This window comes from Penicillium oxalicum, chromosome VI, assembly GCF_001723175.1.
Source record: "Penicillium oxalicum strain HP7-1 chromosome VI, whole genome shotgun sequence".
Taxonomy (NCBI): domain Eukaryota; kingdom Fungi; phylum Ascomycota; class Eurotiomycetes; order Eurotiales; family Aspergillaceae; genus Penicillium; species Penicillium oxalicum.
The window spans coordinates 2,713,590-2,730,585 of NC_064655.1; the positions used below are offsets into that span (position 1 = coordinate 2,713,590).

The 16,996-nt window shown below is 52.4% G+C and overlaps 5 protein-coding genes across 5 annotated transcripts; 3 read left to right on the plus strand and 2 right to left on the minus strand.

Annotated features, from left to right (window-relative positions):
• Positions 1 to 11: 11 nt before the first annotated feature.
• Positions 12 to 356, minus strand: POX_f08182 (uncharacterized protein; the record flags this gene model as incomplete). Its single annotated transcript, XM_050116963.1, has 1 exon — positions 12 to 356. The coding sequence occupies one exon, from the start codon at positions 354 to 356 to the stop codon at positions 12 to 14; it is 345 nt and encodes a 114-aa protein (XP_049967102.1).
• A 1,024-nt stretch (positions 357 to 1,380) lies between these two features.
• POX_f08183 (Pre-mRNA-splicing factor ATP-dependent RNA helicase-like protein cdc28) lies at positions 1,381 to 4,737 on the plus strand (the record flags this gene model as incomplete). Its single annotated transcript, XM_050116964.1, has 1 exon — positions 1,381 to 4,737. One exon carries the CDS (start codon positions 1,381 to 1,383, stop codon positions 4,735 to 4,737), a length of 3,357 nt encoding a protein of 1,118 aa, XP_049967103.1.
• A 1,134-nt stretch (positions 4,738 to 5,871) lies between these two features.
• Positions 5,872 to 6,314, plus strand: POX_f08184 (putative cytochrome b5; the record flags this gene model as incomplete). The annotated part of the gene is made up of 2 exons (XM_050116965.1): positions 5,872 to 6,048; positions 6,237 to 6,314. 2 exons carry the CDS (start codon positions 5,872 to 5,874, stop codon positions 6,312 to 6,314), a joined length of 255 nt encoding a protein of 84 aa, XP_049967104.1.
• A 1,214-nt stretch (positions 6,315 to 7,528) lies between these two features.
• POX_f08185 (uncharacterized protein) lies at positions 7,529 to 11,499 on the minus strand (the record flags this gene model as incomplete). The annotated part of the gene is made up of 3 exons (XM_050116966.1): positions 7,529 to 8,397; positions 8,464 to 9,566; positions 9,743 to 11,499. 3 exons carry the CDS (start codon positions 11,497 to 11,499, stop codon positions 7,529 to 7,531), a joined length of 3,729 nt encoding a protein of 1,242 aa, XP_049967105.1.
• A 3,661-nt stretch (positions 11,500 to 15,160) lies between these two features.
• Positions 15,161 to 15,949, plus strand: POX_f08186 (uncharacterized protein; the record flags this gene model as incomplete). Its single annotated transcript, XM_050116967.1, has 1 exon — positions 15,161 to 15,949. The coding sequence occupies one exon, from the start codon at positions 15,161 to 15,163 to the stop codon at positions 15,947 to 15,949; it is 789 nt and encodes a 262-aa protein (XP_049967106.1).
• Between the last annotated feature and the right edge of the window lie 1,047 nt (positions 15,950 to 16,996).

A 16,996-nucleotide genomic window follows, 5' to 3' on the forward strand; every position in this document is an offset into this window, starting at 1 on the left:
ACGCCGTCTTTTTACCTTCTCTTTTTCTTTTCCTGCCTCTCCTTTGTCAATTCAGCATTCCTGGATACCATACCCATATTTGTACCACTATCCCTTGCTTGTTTGTGAACTTCATCCGAGTGGCTGAGACTTGCTCGATGAAGATTGGGTGGTGACGTGGCATCACTTGGACTGCGCAGCGGACAACCCTGTCTACCCTGCTTTATCCCACTGTGTATTACATTTACCGCCAATTCACCGGTTGGCAGACTTGCCCATTTGGGGCTGAGATTCTGACCTTGGGCCCATCCCTGGTCTTCGTCGGCTCTCATGTTTGCTTCTACTGGACATCCACTTGCTACCACATAGACCCCCATCTGTTTCAATAACGACGAATGACCATGCTTTGTGAGATTAGCGAAATTTGCCTAGCTTCTCTTCTTTCCCTCTCTTGCCTGTTTACCTTGGATGTATCCACTACATAGTCGTTAACGCCCGGAGCCTGAATGACATCTTAATGAAATTTTCAACCCAAAGTCTCTTTCTTTCTACTCTCCTTTCAGTGCTTACCTTTTTGAGTTGGATCGTTTACGTGGGAATTTCCACCGTCTCCCGACGTAACCTGGACGCTAAAAAAGTAGAGAAATAAGCACATTCTGATCTCGTAGTACCCAGACACACCGGCCGAGGATCAAGATTAAGAGGTTATTAATCTATTATCATCTGCCGTGCTCAGTAGGTAAGATTGTGGGCCCTTCTAAGGCAACTAGGTATATTTGGCCGGGCCGCCCGGAGATCTGTGATAACTCAACAGGTACGTACTCTCCAGCCTGAATATATATATTTCCAAAATTCAAAGGACCCCCGTGCTGGGATGCCGCATTTCTACTGTTACCAACTTCAGAATTTTACAGTCGCACCCTCATTCCTTGAATTTTTACAAGAACCAGCCCAGGAAGATGTTAGGAGCGAGATGAGACATCAAAAACCCGATTAAAAACTCCAAAATCATCCTAGTGTCGTATCCATGGCCCAATCTTTTGACAATGAGCTTCCTGCTTACAATAGGAAAAAAGATAGTCCGGACTGGATTGATGCATGATTTAATGACGGACGTCGCCGTGGAGGCTCGGGAGCCCCGACCAAAAGTTCTTGGCGTGCGACCTCTGAGCTTCATCGCCTGCGCCGTGCCACTTTCGCAATTGAACGCTTGTTTTCTTTTCTCTGATAACCTTCCAAGTACCAGACTGTGCGATAGTGTTTTCTTTCAGTCTTATCCATTAACATGCATGTGATTTGAGACACTATCTAAACACCACAGCCACTTTCAGGCCGGCAGCTCACGTCTCCAATTCTCGCCTCACCCTCCTCTCTGCTCCGTTGACGACCGCCGCACCTGTCATGGATAACAAAACCTTCGTCTCCGACTCTCTTATCCGTCTGACCGGCGCGTCTGATCCGATCGCGGTAGACTTTGTCCTCGCCGAAGCATCCTCCGCCAAATCTGCATCTGCCTTACAAGACAAACTTGTTTCATTTCTCGATGGCAGCCCCGACGATGTCGGCGCATTCTGTGGGCAGCTTTTCTCTCGGGTTGGGAAGAAGGCCCAGTCCAGCTCGTCGGCTTCCAAGCCATCCGCTAGCAAGGACTCTTCGAAGAAAAAGTATCGTCTCTTGGACATGGGAGAGGACCTGCCCGATCCTGCATCCTCATTAGGGCCTGTCAATGTCGAAGCAGAACGGGACCGACGTCGGCAACGTGATCGTGACCGTGACCGTGACGCGCCGTCCGACCGAGATCGAAGTCGCCGGGAGAAAGAGGATAATCGGAAACGAGACCGCAGCCGAGATGCTGAAAGTCGAGACCGACCGCGAACAAAGAAGTTACGACAACGGGACACCAATGACTTTGACGATCGATGGGGCGATGAGGAATTTGGCGACGAGGACCGATATCAGGACGAGGCCGAATTTGCTGAATCCCCCGCCAAACGGACCAGACTCGAAGATGGGTCGGCCTCACCTCATCCTGCTTCGCCCGACGAGGATATGGACCCGCAGACCAAGCAGGAGCTCGAACGGCAGAGAGACTTGCGCGAGCGAGACGAATTCGCGAAGAGATTGGCGAACAAGGACAGCTCCAAGTCCAAAAAGATTGTGGAAGATCGGACACGCGACAGCGAGGCGGCAAAAAGACGGGCGTTGGCCGATGATGCGGCCGCTCGATCGGCGGTTATGCCTGATTTGCGCGAGCGCTCGCGACAGGAATATTTGAAGAAGCGTGAGGCGGAACGGCTGGCTCTGTTGCGCAGTCAAGTGGCGGAAGAGACGGCCGAGTTGCGCGAGAATCCGAATCTGACGCGCCGAGAGAAGGAAGAGTTTGCGCGCAATCGCGAAGTGCTTCGCATCGCAGAGGAGCGACTGCGAATTGACGATCACCGAGATGGCTACATGATGCCGGAAGACTATATTACAGAGAAAGGCAAGATCGACCGCAAAAAGAAGGAAGAAGCCTTGTACAAGCGATATGTGGACCGAGATGAATCGGGCCAGGAACGCTTCGTGACCGAGCATGAAGAATGGGAGTTGGAACAGGCCGCCAAAGCCAAGGCCCAGATCAAGAAGGCCGAATTTGTCGATGAGGGGGACTACGAATATGTCTTCGACGACACACAGCAGATCAACTTTGTGATGGAATCTAAAATCGAAGGTACTGAGAAACCGATGACACAGGAGCAGTTACGGTTTAAGCAGCAGGTGGACGCCGCCGAGAAGAAAGCAGCGACCATGGAGGAGACCCGAAAGAGTTTGCCAATCTATCAGTTCCGCGACCAGATCATTCAGGCTGTGCACGACCACCAGGTGCTCATCATTGTCGGTGAAACTGGCTCAGGAAAGACCACGCAGATTCCGCAGTATCTTCACGAGGCGGGATTTACCAAGGATGGCTTGAAGATTGGATGTACGCAGCCTCGCCGTGTCGCTGCCATGAGTGTTGCGGCGCGTGTGGCGGACGAAATGGGGACGAAGCTTGGTAATGAGGTGGGATACGCCATTCGTTTCGAGGACAACACCAGCGACAAGACCATTTTGAAGTATATGACCGATGGTATGCTTCTGCGAGAACTCCTCACCGAGCCTGACCTTGGCCAGTATGCGGCGCTCATGATCGACGAGGCCCACGAGCGTACGGTGCCTACTGATATTGCGTGTGGGCTTCTCAAAGATATCGCAAAAGCTCGACCTGACCTGAAGCTACTCATTTCGTCGGCCACGATGGATGCACAGAAATTCCAAAAGTACTTTGACGATGCGCCGATCTTCAACATCCCCGGTCGTCGATATCCCGTCGATGTACACTACACGTCTCAGCCCGAGGCTAATTACCTCGCAGCGGCCATCACCACCGTGTTTCAGATTCACGTCACTCAAGGTCCCGGGGACATTCTGGTCTTCTTGACGGGTCAGGAAGAGATCGAAGCCGCCGAACAGAGTCTGCAAGAAACGGCGCGAAAACTGGGCAGTAAGATCCCCGAGATGATCATATGTCCCATTTATGCCAATCTTCCGTCGGAACTACAAACCAAGATTTTTGAGCCCACGCCGCCCAAGGCCCGCAAGGTTGTTCTAGCGACGAATATCGCCGAGACCAGTCTGACCATCGACGGGATTGTCTACGTGATCGACCCTGGGTTTGTCAAGGAGAACGTCTTCAACCCCCGGACCGGCATGGAAAGTCTTGTGGTGACTCCTTGCTCTCGTGCTTCGGCCAACCAGCGAGCTGGTCGTGCCGGACGTGTCGGGCCTGGCAAATGCTTCCGACTGTACACCAAGTGGGCCTACTACAATGAATTAGAGGAGAACACCACGCCCGAGATTCAACGCACCAACCTGAACGGGGTCATTTTGATGCTGAAATCATTGGGGATTGACCAGCTTCTCGATTTCGATTTCATGGACCCCCCGCCCGCCGAGACCATCATCCGCGCGTTGGAGCAACTGTATGCGCTGGGCGCACTGAACGATCGCGGCGAGCTCACCAAGGTCGGCCGACAAATGGCCGAGTTCCCCACCGATCCCATGCTCGCCAAGGCCATTCTCGCCGCCGGCCAATACGGCTGCGTGGAGGAAGTGCTTTCCATCGTATCCATGCTCGGTGAGGCCAGCGCGCTCTTCTTCCGTCCCAAGGACAAGAAGATCCACGCCGACAGTGCCCGCAACCGGTTCACCATCAAAGAAGGTGGTGACCACCTCACCCTGCTCAACATCTGGAATCAATGGGTGGACTCTGATTTCAGTTTCGTCTGGGCCAAGGAAAACTTCCTTCAACAACGCAGTCTGACCCGTGCCCGCGATGTACGAGATCAACTCGCCAAATTGTGCGACCGCGTCGAAGTGACCATCAGCACGTGCGGGTCGACGAATCTCGTCCCGATCCAAAAGGCCATTACGGCCGGATTCTTCCCGAACGCCGCCCGGCTTCAACGGGGTGGTGATAGCTACCGCACCATCAAGAACGGGCAGTCGGTGTATCTGCACCCGTCCAGTACCCTGTTTGAGGTCAACCCGCGCTGGGTGATTTACTTTGAGCTCGTGTTGACGAGCAAGGAGTACATGCGCAGTAATATGCCATTGCAAGCGGAGTGGCTGGTGGAGGTGGCGCCACATTACTATAAGAAGAAGGATCTGGAGTCTTTGGGATTGGATCGCAAGGTTCCCAAGGGGACTGGAGTGGCGGGTGAGAAGAGTCGCACCTGAACATCACCTCACCTATCCTAGATGGGGGGAAATGCGGTCACCCTTTCCCCCACTGTTGAACTCCTGAATGTCGTGTTTGTAAATAGTATTTGGTGTACATGACATGTGATATAATGCCTTATTTTTTTCTTTGGAAAGACGTGCGATTGTTTTCTGATCAACCCGTAGTAATAGCGGACTTGAAGTCTCCCGCCTGCTCTGGTGACCGAAAAGGGCCAGCCGTATGACCTGAGAAGGTCAAAGATCAGCTTATTGAGCAGTCAGCAATGGATTGTCTGATTGTTGTTTAACGCTGGTAAAGGATTCAAGGCAAGTGACAGGAGCAAGTCACCAGGATCAGTGAGCATCTCCCGCTGCTGGTGTGTTGTTTTAGGGCACGGCTCCATCAGAGCGATGAGATGCTGCAGAATCAAAAGGGATTATGTCATGGATGCCTGGGTCACCTCAGCCAGTATTCCGCATGACTCCTTCACCACCGAACTTGTCGATCCTGTTCGGCTCTCCAGATGTGGAATTGATTCCTATCTTTTATTTATTTATTATTTTAATATTCCTCTTTTGGTCTAAGGATTTCAATGACGGGAAACTTGTTTATCAGGTGCATTACCTTGGTTTCGCGATAGGTCTCGTCCTGAGCGCCAGATCGGTTCAGTTGGTGTCCCGTATAGTAACTAGACTTTTGTCAGGTGATTGAATACTCAGCTACACCGACAGTTGGAGAAATCACCGGACAAGACTCACAAGAATATCAGTAGTGCAGTCGTAGTGGCGTGTATCTGCTACACGACCAACTACCTGTACCCTCCAATTCGACCCGGACACCAATCACACGGCTGATATTCACAATCCACGCGACCGCGGCCCATGCCAAGACGTGTATACCTCGGCCCCCGGCTTCCCCCCTTCGCAAGCGTGGATCCAAACCTGCCAAACCTGCCCCGGACTTTCTGAGAAATGTCCGTCTGAACCTGACGGAGGACGTTCTCTCTATTTTGACCCCGAGGGTTTTCCCCCACATTGTAACTTCCCCCCCGTCTCTCTTCTTCTCTTCCTCCCGTGTCCACTTCCAAGTTCACTTCCACTTGATCACCTCCTACCCATCGCTCAACCCAACCCCCCCCTCTCAAATCCACCATGTCCAAGTCCTTCACCCCGGCCGACGTGGCCTCCCACAACAGCCCCGACAACGGCATGTACATCATCATCGACAACTCCGTCTACGACGTCACCAAGTTCGTGGATGAGCACCCAGGCGGCGCAAAGATTCTCAAGCGCGTGGCTGGCAAGAATGCAACCAAGCAGTTCTGGAAGGTCCGTCCGAATACTTCTCTCGTCCCTTTGGAAAATTAGCACATCCATCACTATACCTACCTATTTCCCCATCTGCCGAAAAAAGAACCATAATCCCGAAATATAACGCGGTCACGGTCACAGTCACGGTCATGGTATAAGGATAGACGTGTGGCTAACTCTCTTTTTTTTTTCTTACTTTGATATAGTACCACAATGAATCCGTCCTGAAAAAGTATTCGCCCAAATTGAAGATCGGCGAGGTCAAGGATGCTGCCAAGTTGTGAGAATGTGAAAAGTGGAAAGCCCAAGTGAAAAAGTGAGAGAGAAGCGCAAGATCATCCATCGCGCCGGAGATGACATGTGACATTTTGTCGAATACAGAAAGATCACGCGCGCGCGTGTGTTTGCGAGAACTAAAGACCTTGTTTGGAAAGACGGCTGCATATATACCTCTATTCTATTTTTCCCCCTTTTCCTTTCTCTCTTTGGGAATCTTGTCAATCAGTCATGTTGTCCCTTTGATATGAGGCAAGGGGTGACAAAGAGTTGAGCTTGGAGGACTTGACATGGTGAGATCAACGGACAGATGGAGAGGGAGGTTGGATTGGTTGTTTTCGCTCGTCACAGGGTCGAAATCAGCCGAGGTTCAGGTCTCAGTTCCAACTTGCATCATAACCACCAACTACACACACAACATACCCATTATTGATCGTCATTCTACTCCAGTCCATTGTCGACTCAACCTCCTTGATCATACTTTGCTTGTCTTTATTTTTCCCACCTTTCTCTTTTTTGTGTGCTATCATGACTAGCGTAGTATTACTCTAGATACCATGAAGGGTTGACACAGTGATTCAGACAAGATTTGTGTATATACTGAACGCCCCTTCATGCTCGAAACTATCCCAGAGAGACGTATTCCATGAACATGAGATGGCTCGGACGAGACCTGAAACCTATACCGAAAAGAGCAAAGAAAGAGACCCCCCGAAAAAATGATGCCCTTGACGCCCAGAAGGAAAAGAAAGAAGGGGTTTCAAATACCTCGGTCCTCTGGTAAAGTAATCCGCAGAATGGTATCAATAGGTACAGCCAAAAAACAGAAGAAAAGAAAAGAAAAATGTCAACAAAGAGTGCATCGCAACATTCGGGGCGCTCCAATGCAATCAAATGATGAGAAAGATTAGCTCGCGTATGTGCTGTAATGCTCCAGCTCAAAGACCAGAGCAACAAATGTGTCAGGATATGATGGAAGGCCCCTCATCCATAACGGAATGAACTAAGAACGACAGGCCCTCTCACCCCCCAAAGAGAGGCCTCTTGGGCCAAACGAGAAAAAAAAAGATCAAGGGGGTGTGTGTGCATGGGAAACAACCAGAGGAAAATTAGCGTTGGCCAAGATGAGCAACTGGAGAGGTAAACAAATGACAAGAAATGAAGAGACGAAATGGCACAAAACCCGCCATCAGAATACAGGATAGATGCCCCCCCCCCCCATCTAGAAGCCTCGGAATGGATCTGATCGAAATGAAAATTCACTCTCAGCCACAGATGGCGCCCCCGGAGGGCTCCATTGACTGGATGGCTTGCGCACATGTCGCGATCGAGTGGACGGAACCGCTCGTGACCGATTGATCTGCTCGGCGTGGTGATCAATAAAGGCCTCCATACGCACAGTCCCAACGTCAAACATGTTACTCGTCGCCGTGTAAGCGGTGCGTCCACTGCCCTCGGAAGTACGGCTGATACTGCTTCGTCCACTCCTGATTCCCGCTGACAAGGCCGGGGGAGCCACGGGTGAAAAGTGCGGGTCGTGCGAGTGGACTGCTGCAGTGTGAGAGGATGGAATGGCGCCGTGACTGGAGAAGCTGCGAATAGCTTGCAGTGCGGGGGTCCGTGGACCCGTGTTACTACGTTTGCGTGTGTGATGATGACTGCTGTGGTTGGAGAATCGCGGCACGTGTGGTGCATCGGCAGCCATGTCCAAATCTTCCACAGAAGGTAACTCTGGAACAGGCGCGCTTGGGAATGATCGTTGACCCTTGGGGAAGGGTCGGGGTTTGCCCTTGGCAACTCGAATGGAGTCGCGAATGGGATTGCGTCGAAGCGCGGCCTGGGATGGCGGCGCGGCGGCCTCCTCGAGAGGTGCCGGGGGAAAGGCAGCGAGATCATGAAGACCGACAGAGGAGTGACTGAGGAAGGACAGGGCTGTGAGCCACACGTAGTGGCGCTCAATGGTGAGCGCGGTGAATTTGAGAGCTCGCTGAGGAGTCAGAACGAGGATAGAGCGACTGAAGGGAGGAGGCCCGGCGGTGCCCTTGGGCAAAGGATTGTCATCCTTGACGTCGAGGACGGATTGAATATTGACTGCAACAATCAGTCAACACTGGGTCCCTCAGGAACAATTGACACGGGATGGTTGGCTTCACTTACATTTACGACCACTCTTGCCCAACAGGGCAGGTCCGCTGGTCGGTTGCTTGCTGCTCCACATGATCGACCCTTCGTAGGGTGCCAGCCAGACCCATCTCTTGTGTCGAACACCGCTATTGGTAATGTTCGCAGAGACCTCGTCTGGGTTCTTCCCTTCCCAATTGTCTTTACCATCACCCATGCCAAAGGACTTTCGACGACGGACGTATTTGAACATCCACTCACCAACCATGGTTTGCGCTATCGCATCAACCACGCTCGTCGGCTGCACAACGCTCACTGACTCTGGCCGTTCATGGCTCTCAGCCACTGAAGGCGCTGTCTGCTGCGACACCCGTTTCTGGACGTTGGGCCGATGGCGGGGAATTGTGACCTCATCCATGGGCAGGGGAGGAGTATTGAAAGTCGGACTCTCGAGAATGAAGGACGATGCTGAGCGGGCCGGGGAGGATCGTGTGTCGACATGTTCGGGAAGATCTGAGTTAGACATGGCTGCGGCCGAGCGAACGCGACGCAAGGTTGGCCGCCGGACAATCGTAGATTGCGCACCACGATCCGAGAATTGCCGATTCGAGGGACGCGACGGGCTCGACGGCGCTTCGCTGCTGGTCGTTGGCACATTTCGCGAGCTCAACCGGATGGGCACAGGATAGGGCGGCGCCGCGCTCGACCCGGCGCTGCCATTTTCCAGACTGGGCTCACTTGGGGTGCGAGCGCGACTTCGTTGATGGCGCGCGGCACCAGCTGGATGTGTGGTCATCTTTCGCATAGTAGGCTGGCGATTTGATGAAGTCGTTGCAGTAGCGTTCGATTGATTGGTCGGACGGGAGCTGCGCCCAACATCTGATGGTCGTGACTCGGGTTCGGACAAATGCTCATCAATCTCGGGGAGGCCAAGATCATCAAGGCCAATCCTTGATTTTGCATCAACCATCTTTCCGCCGCGAAGAGTGTATGATGCAAAGGGCCGATTGAGAAGCTCATCATCCGTGAAGATGTCCCGCTCCGGGCCATTGTGATCTTCCTCGTCACTCAGTTGTTCGAAGCCCGCGAAGAGACTGCTAGAGCGGAACGGTCGTCTGATGCCCGATGCTCCCTGATCACTAGAGAGAGGCCCGTTATCATTATTCCCGGGTATGCCTGAATGAGCTCTTCAGAATGCGCCCGAGGGGGCTTGGCTGGGCGCTCCGTGTTAAAGGAACGCTTCTCTCTCTTGGCCGATCGTGGGGGAGGAACCGGTGCACGATATGGCTCAAAGGGAGGGTCTTGAGGATCGGACCGAATAGGTAGATCTTGAATAGCAGAAGGCAAAAGACTGGCAGGAAGCTTGACAGGTCGTTGATCAATGCGAATTTCCTCGGTCTGTATAGCCACTGAACGGCTGTCCACAACAAACCGGAAGCTGGCCTGCACCGAGGCATTTTTCGTCTGCGGGGGGAGAACCACACTATTTCGAGGCGAAGGGGGCTCAGAGCCAGGCGGATGAATGGCAATCATAGGAATCGCCATCTGTGACGGAGAAATTTCCGGACTCAACCTCGCCGATGGGGGTTGACTAGGCTCGACCTTCGGCCCACTCTCGGTCTGAGTCGAAGTCGATGTCATGCTTGACGACTCAGTCCTAGCTGCAACCGCTGTCACATCGGCGGGCAATTCTGGCACTTTTGGTGTCCAGGGCGGACTGGGTAGTTCGCCACTGGTCTGACAAGAACTTGAAACCATACCAATCTTGATTGTCAGTGTTGACGAGTCTCTCATTCTGACCTCCTGGAAGTCATCTATGACGGTATCATCAAGGTTCATATCTTCTGGCGGAACAGATCCAACCTCGTCAGAGTTAGCCATTGACCTTGGTGACGGTGGCAATGAATATTGGATCCCTGTATCGCGGTACTGTAGAGGTACCTTTGCTTGTTTCGAAGCAGTTGCCATTTCTACTGCGCGGAACTCAGCGGCGGTCGCAGAGGTATTGCTTTGCATGGATAGACCCAAAATCTTTCTCGCTTTGCACGAGATGTCGTGCGATGCTGCCGAGTGAACTGACAGTGGTCGTTCCTCGGGAAGCTCTTCAGGAGAGCTAGGAATATAGTCGTCGTCGTCGTCAGAAGGAACAAAATTGTCCTCGTCCTCATCAAAAGCAAGCTCCTGGGCCAAATTCAGTCCTGAATCCCCCTTGCCCATGACCGAATACCGGGCGTGAGAGTATTGGATAGCATGTCCCTCGTCCGTCGACACACTTGTCATGCTAGTGCGTCGTCGACCTTGACTGCTTGATGCCACACTTGCTGTGTCGCTTCCTCTCGTCTTATCGTTTTCGGGATCGCGGTAGTCCGTCGAAGACGAGGGCTGTCTCTGCGCTTCTCGCACGGCCGCAAATTCGCCCAGCACAGTTTTCAATCGGCCTTCCACCACGTGAACTTTGCGTTCCAGATTGCGACGCTCATTGTCCCAAGTCTCGCGATCGCGATCCCAGAGCATTTGGGTCCGCTCGGCTTCTTGTTCGCGGCTTCGAGCTCGTTTTTGCGTCTGTTCCAGCTTTCTGCGAACCTCACTGATATTCTCCACTGCTTCATCCCGCTCACGAGCCAATTCTGTCAGTGCCGATGAGGTGCCGCCCTCCAGTAGCTGAATCTGATGCTTGAGAGAGCGCGTCTCGCGAGTCGCCTTGGACAGGTTCTCGCCCAGAGTTTCGCTTTCCGTTCTTGATTGATCCAAGCTTTGCTCGAGGACATCGATCGCTTTGGTCTTGTTCTCCACTTCGCGGCGCAGGTTGAGGATTTCTGACACCAGCGAGGCATGCAAGGTGGGTGTGATTCTGCGAGCATCAAAGGGCGATAGCGTATCTTCATCTATGAATTCATCATCCAAGTCACTGGGTCCATCGGGTGAAAACGCGGGCGTGGGCAGTCCCGGTGGGGAGGATGGCGGGGCGGGCGACGAGTTTCGTCGGCGTCGAGCTGGTCGAGATCTCGACCTTGGCTTAGAGTGAGCCCGAGAGCTCGTCGGTGTCGAAGTTGCTGCGGCCATAGAGGCCATGGTGGATTGTAAGTCTGCGACCATTTCGCATACGGATTGCGCCGCGAATGGTCGATCAAACCATCACCAGTATATTGACTGTACAAATCACTCGTGATGTGCAAGCGAAAGCACTTGACGGCCGGATTTCATTCACTCAACCATCTACTGGTCAAAAACCATCCACAGCGGAAGATTCGAGTGGTGATTATGGAAGATTTTCTGTACTCGGTGGTCTGCGGTCGAAGACAAGGCGGGTGATTTGAGCAGCCTCGTCAATTTTTGCTCTCATGTACGACGTGCGCAAGGACGTCCGCTTTCGAGGTGGCTGCGGTGAAACAGTCAATCGGTCAGCCACTTTGTTGCAGCCCGGAAAGAGGGATGCATGTTCCTGGGCGCGAGGGGAGAGAGGCAGCGTGGCAGACCACTATGTGCATGGAAGCCTTTCCTCCTTTTGACTCACATGAGTGGGAATGGTTGGCAATTCGGACTTCTTCTGAGGTTGAACTTTTGGGGTGGTACAAACACTCAGAAAGCAATTGCCATTCGAGCCTCCTGAGCAGCAATTGGGGGTCGCAGACGAGGGGCGCCAGCTGCAATATCTGCGGTTGAGGTCGAATAGCAATCAAAATGGATTCGGTCTCAAATTGTGCTACAGTACGTCTGGGGTCTGAAATCAAAGGGTCCTGGACCACCAAATTCCTGTTTCAGAGCATAATCTCGAGGTGACGGTGTAGATTTACAGGGCAGCGATCCGCCCAGGATGAACTGGACCGTGGCCGCCGATCTGGCAAAGGCCGCGCCGTCGATGATTACGGTTGATCGACCTCGGATGCGAGGCTGATTTTCCTTCGATGAGAAGGAGGATTAACACTAGTTCGTTGAGGTTGGCTAGCGGCCGGCGCAGTGTTTATTTCGGTCATTAGGGGGGGAAAGGGGGCACGGGGAAAGCTAGTAGACAAGCCAGCCCCATCAGCCCAAATACAGCCGTCTCCACTAGCAAAGCTAGCCTGCAGCCCGCAGCACGCAGTCAATGCAGGCCAATCTCGGCAAGTCGAGCGTCGCGATGCGAAACGTCAGAGCATCACTCGCAGTTCCCAACACCGCAAGCAAACAATCGAAGGGTGTGGAGTTGTCGCCCATCGCTGGTCGACCGTGGACGTTCGGCTAATTCCCCACGGGCGCGTACCGTAGTTGGAGACGCCGAGAAGATGAAAGAAGCATCAGCAATAGTTGTACCCATTCGCAGAGGCGATTAGTGTACGGTCGCACCCGCGCCCTAGTAGATTGGTCGGAACGGAGCAAAGAACTCACGACCCGACAAACTCTCATCACTATCGGTGGACCCATTTCGGAAAAGGAGTCAAGCTGCTGGGGCTTGTAGGAGGCGTTCATGAGCAAAGTGGAAAGAATCATCATGAAAATGACGGCGAATCGTTCCGCGCTCTGTTGCCGTTGGACCACAAGTTGGGCTCCACTTAAGCAAAAGAGCAATTCTGCTCGAGGTAGTGATGTGGACCCCTTCCCCCTTTCGCTCGGCTTGACATGCACGCATGCGTTGTCCGAGCCACATAAATATTCGAGCAACGAGTCTCCTTTCGAGCTTGAGTTGAAGCCTGCAAAAGTCGTAGACACGTTATCGTCAGTCGGCAAGGCCTATGCCGAGGGCGACTGCAGGAGACCCTTCCTCCGAGCCTCGTGGCAAAAAGAAATACCGAATGTGTCCAGGACGGTGGCCCGGATCAACAGCCCAATGAGAACTAGGGCAACACTATCACGGTGCATTCGAGGTCAATTAGATGACCAATGATCCTTGCAAGTCAGGAGACAGAATTTCAATAGACGAGGGGCCATCGCAGTGTTGCCTCAGCCCCTAGGCTTAGCTCATCGCCTGTCTTACACCATTGGCGTTGGGCCGTTGGCCAGCCCATGGCTAGCGCGAGCTTGGACGGTTGATCGGCACAGGCAATTTTGTTCTGGCGGAAAGACGCCGGAGCCTGGTGGTCTGTGTTGCGTGTTTCAGGTCTGAATCGCGTCGGATCGAGTTGCATCCGACGATCAAATTATAATCATACCCGACCGCAAGCATCACCAAGTTCGATCATCAATGATGACGAGCATCCAGACTTCAGCCCTAGGCTTGCGGGACAAACCCAGACCGCATGTGTGAGTCGAGCGTGTTGCGATATTCGAGTGCCGGAGCCTTGACGACCAAATGCGTGTGGACGCTTCAGGGGTTGGCCATAATCAAATCTCCGGAGTGTAGGATTGATTGGTACAAATGGATAGATGTTGGTACTAGTGCAGGATCCATTCGAGGTCTCCACTAGGAACCATGACATCGTGAGAGCTTCAAACGCCCCCACCTCCGATGAAAATTGGGAATCTCGAACACGAAGCTCGAAATTACGTCCCTGCGGCGTTCTTTCCGGGTCGCCGAAATGAGGTGACGATAGTTTGGTGGCCCTTGTTGAGAGGACGAGCTCCTAAGAATATCGATTCGGTTGTTTCTCTTTTATGGATTCCACCTTCTTCTGATACCCGTGATTGATTCCGCGCATGGGGAGAACAGCATTACACCGGAGAGGTACCGGGATGAGATAGCCGGCCAAGCGGCAATTGGAGCAAAAGCCCTTGTCTGGCATGAGAATTCAGGCTTGCTCAGTGTTCTCCGACAGGGCAGTCCCATCGCGCAGAAGTACCGACCGTTGAAACGACATGAGAGAAGTGATTGTGGGAAGTAAAGATGAGCTGCTAAACGTGCGTGTTCCAGGCCTCGAGCCCGGCGCTGCATGAGCGCGCCTGTTGGCAGGAATTAAATTGTGAATTCACTTTGCGAGGGTATTATGCCCTGTGATGGTGATTGTATTCTGCGTCAGCTCAACACCTCTCAATTTAATCCTATATTAGCCTTTCGCTAGCCTGTGCCTATTGGGCCTCGCCATCCCTGTCCGCATAGGTCAATGCTGGGTGCAGAGCGGACATGATTACTTGATTCGGTGGTTGAGTACATACGCTCAAGTCACGTCAAGTGACTGCGCTGCGAGCGTGACTTTTAGGAATGAAACTGTGGTCAAAGATGCGTCAACACATTGGTCAAAGAATAGATGAATTGGTGAAGATGGATTGAAGAGTGGGGGAAGGAACTGTCACCACGGAAAGAGGTTCATCTCTGCCTGACAATCGGGACAGCAATACTCATGAGCGAAGATCAGCCGTGAATCTAATGATTACCAGGGTTCATCCTACAAGCCAGGCGGAGTAAACAAGTCACTACGTGAGAGTTGCCTTTGAAGCTGTCACTCGTCGATCGTCACATGTGATTGACAGACAGCGTTGACATGACCAGAAGGCGTACGGCCCCCGTCCAACATGTCAACTATGGCACACCCTTCCAAACCCAAAACAGAAACTCGTTCCTGGGCGATCTCTCACAGGGCGGGGAATTGCCACTGCAACTCTAACCTCGGTCCGTAGCTTGAGAGAAAAAGATTGTTCCTGAAATACAATCACACAAACTGACAAGAGCATATCCGTCACGGCAAAATCGTCCTCTGACAAAGATCTTCAATTCTATTTGAACTGTCAACTGTGTCACTCTACTTATCAGTAAGACTGCGATAACGCGTCCGCTCAAAGTCGCCGGGCCAAGTCACTGCTGGGGACCGGACATTACCCCACCATGACCACCCTTCCTCAAGCTCTTTTCTTCGACGTCTTCGGGACGGTCGTCGAATGGCGTGAGAGCGTAACCACTGCTTTGCAGACCTCAGGCAAGAAGGCTCTTGAAGATCCGCATCGAGATCTCCCAGATGAACTGCGGTCCCGGGTGTCGTCGTTCACCAAAGCGGACTGGCTCGCCATTGCCGAAGAATGGCGGAAGTCCTACGGCAAATTCACGAGGTCCTTTGACGCATCAAAGCCTTTTGTCAGTGTTGATCAGCATCACCATACTGCGCTGCAGGATATCTTCAAAGAGCACGGTATTCGAGAGCTGTTCACCGACGACGAGCTAAAGGAATTGACTCTGGCATGGCACCGGCTAAATCCTTGGCCGGACAGCTCGCGCGGGCTTGAGGCGCTGAACAATCAATTTATCACTTCAACGCTATCCAATGGGAATGTGTCACTCTTGGAAGATCTCCAAGAATATGGCAATCTGCCATTTACCCACTTGATCAGCTCAGAGAACTTTGGAGCGTATAAACCTTCGCCGCAGGTGTATCTGGGCGCTGCCAAATTACTGCAGCTCGAGCCTTCGCAGTGTGCACTCGTGGCGGCACATCTGGCAGATCTCGAAGCAGCGCGAAAATGCGGGTTCCAGACCATCTATGTGGAGCGAGAGAAAGAGGAAGAGTGGACGATGGAGAAAGCGGCCCAGGCAAAAGCAGATGGGTCCGTAGATATGTGGGTGAACAGTGGCGAGGAGGGTCTGATTGAGATCGCTCGGCGCTTCGGTGTCTTTGAATAAGACGTGAAGAGAGACCGCAGATACGGATATTCCCGTCTTGGTGCCGAGGGGGATACAGGGAAGAACAATGTTAGGCACAATGAGAAAAAAGCATGGCAGATTCGTGCTTACTGGGCTTCCCACATTGTGTGAGTTGAGATTCAACGCAGTGCTTGAAAAATCCCCCTCCTTTTTGATTCGTATTTGCTACAACACACAAACCGCAAGTAGGTCCCTGTCTCGGTACGTTGTCAGACTGCCAGGCGATACCCTTGTCTGCCATGCGAACATGATCACGAGTCTTTTCGAGAGCAAGACATATCTCTTCTGCCACTGGTCGGAGCTTTTACATGAAATAATGAAATGGATTCCTCCTTGCCTTGTGTTGTTAGATGCATGAAATGAACAATTGGCTATACACTGGGCACTTCGATTCTTCTTGCACGGCCAGTGTTCGGCCATGCCCGTTTATTTCCTCGCAAGATTATCCCATTAGGCCAACCCACTTTAACTAACCTGATTCACCCATGCGGCACAGTGTCTGGAGAAACCTAAGCTCCTACTTGATCTTGAAAAGCTGATTTGAACTCATGAAAAGCTCTAGAGGACAGGCCTTTTGCATACCATCACGCAATTGGTATACAGGGGACTGCCTGCAGACTGAACCTGAGTCACCTGCCGCGTTCTCCAGTAACACTCACTGGGCCGGGGTTATATCAACCAAGTCGCTCTAAAAAACTCGCTGCTATGGAAAGCTATTCGAAGCTACTGCCATTTCTTCTACCAACCAATCCCTCCATAATGACGTCACAGATATGGCATAGTGATCTCCACACCGAAAAGAAAATATCTCTGTTGATCCAGGACAACCAACAAAGATATTGAATAATAGACTGGCAATTTACCGAACTGCTTCCTCTATTTGACCATGCCCGCCAGCCACACTTTCTCGATCACAATAGTCCAGGTATCGAAGGACTGGATCCACCAGAATTCTCAGACCTGACGAGACTTTTTAGACCGGAGCAAGAAAAAGCCAAAAGCCCCTTTCTCATGATGTCACTCAGG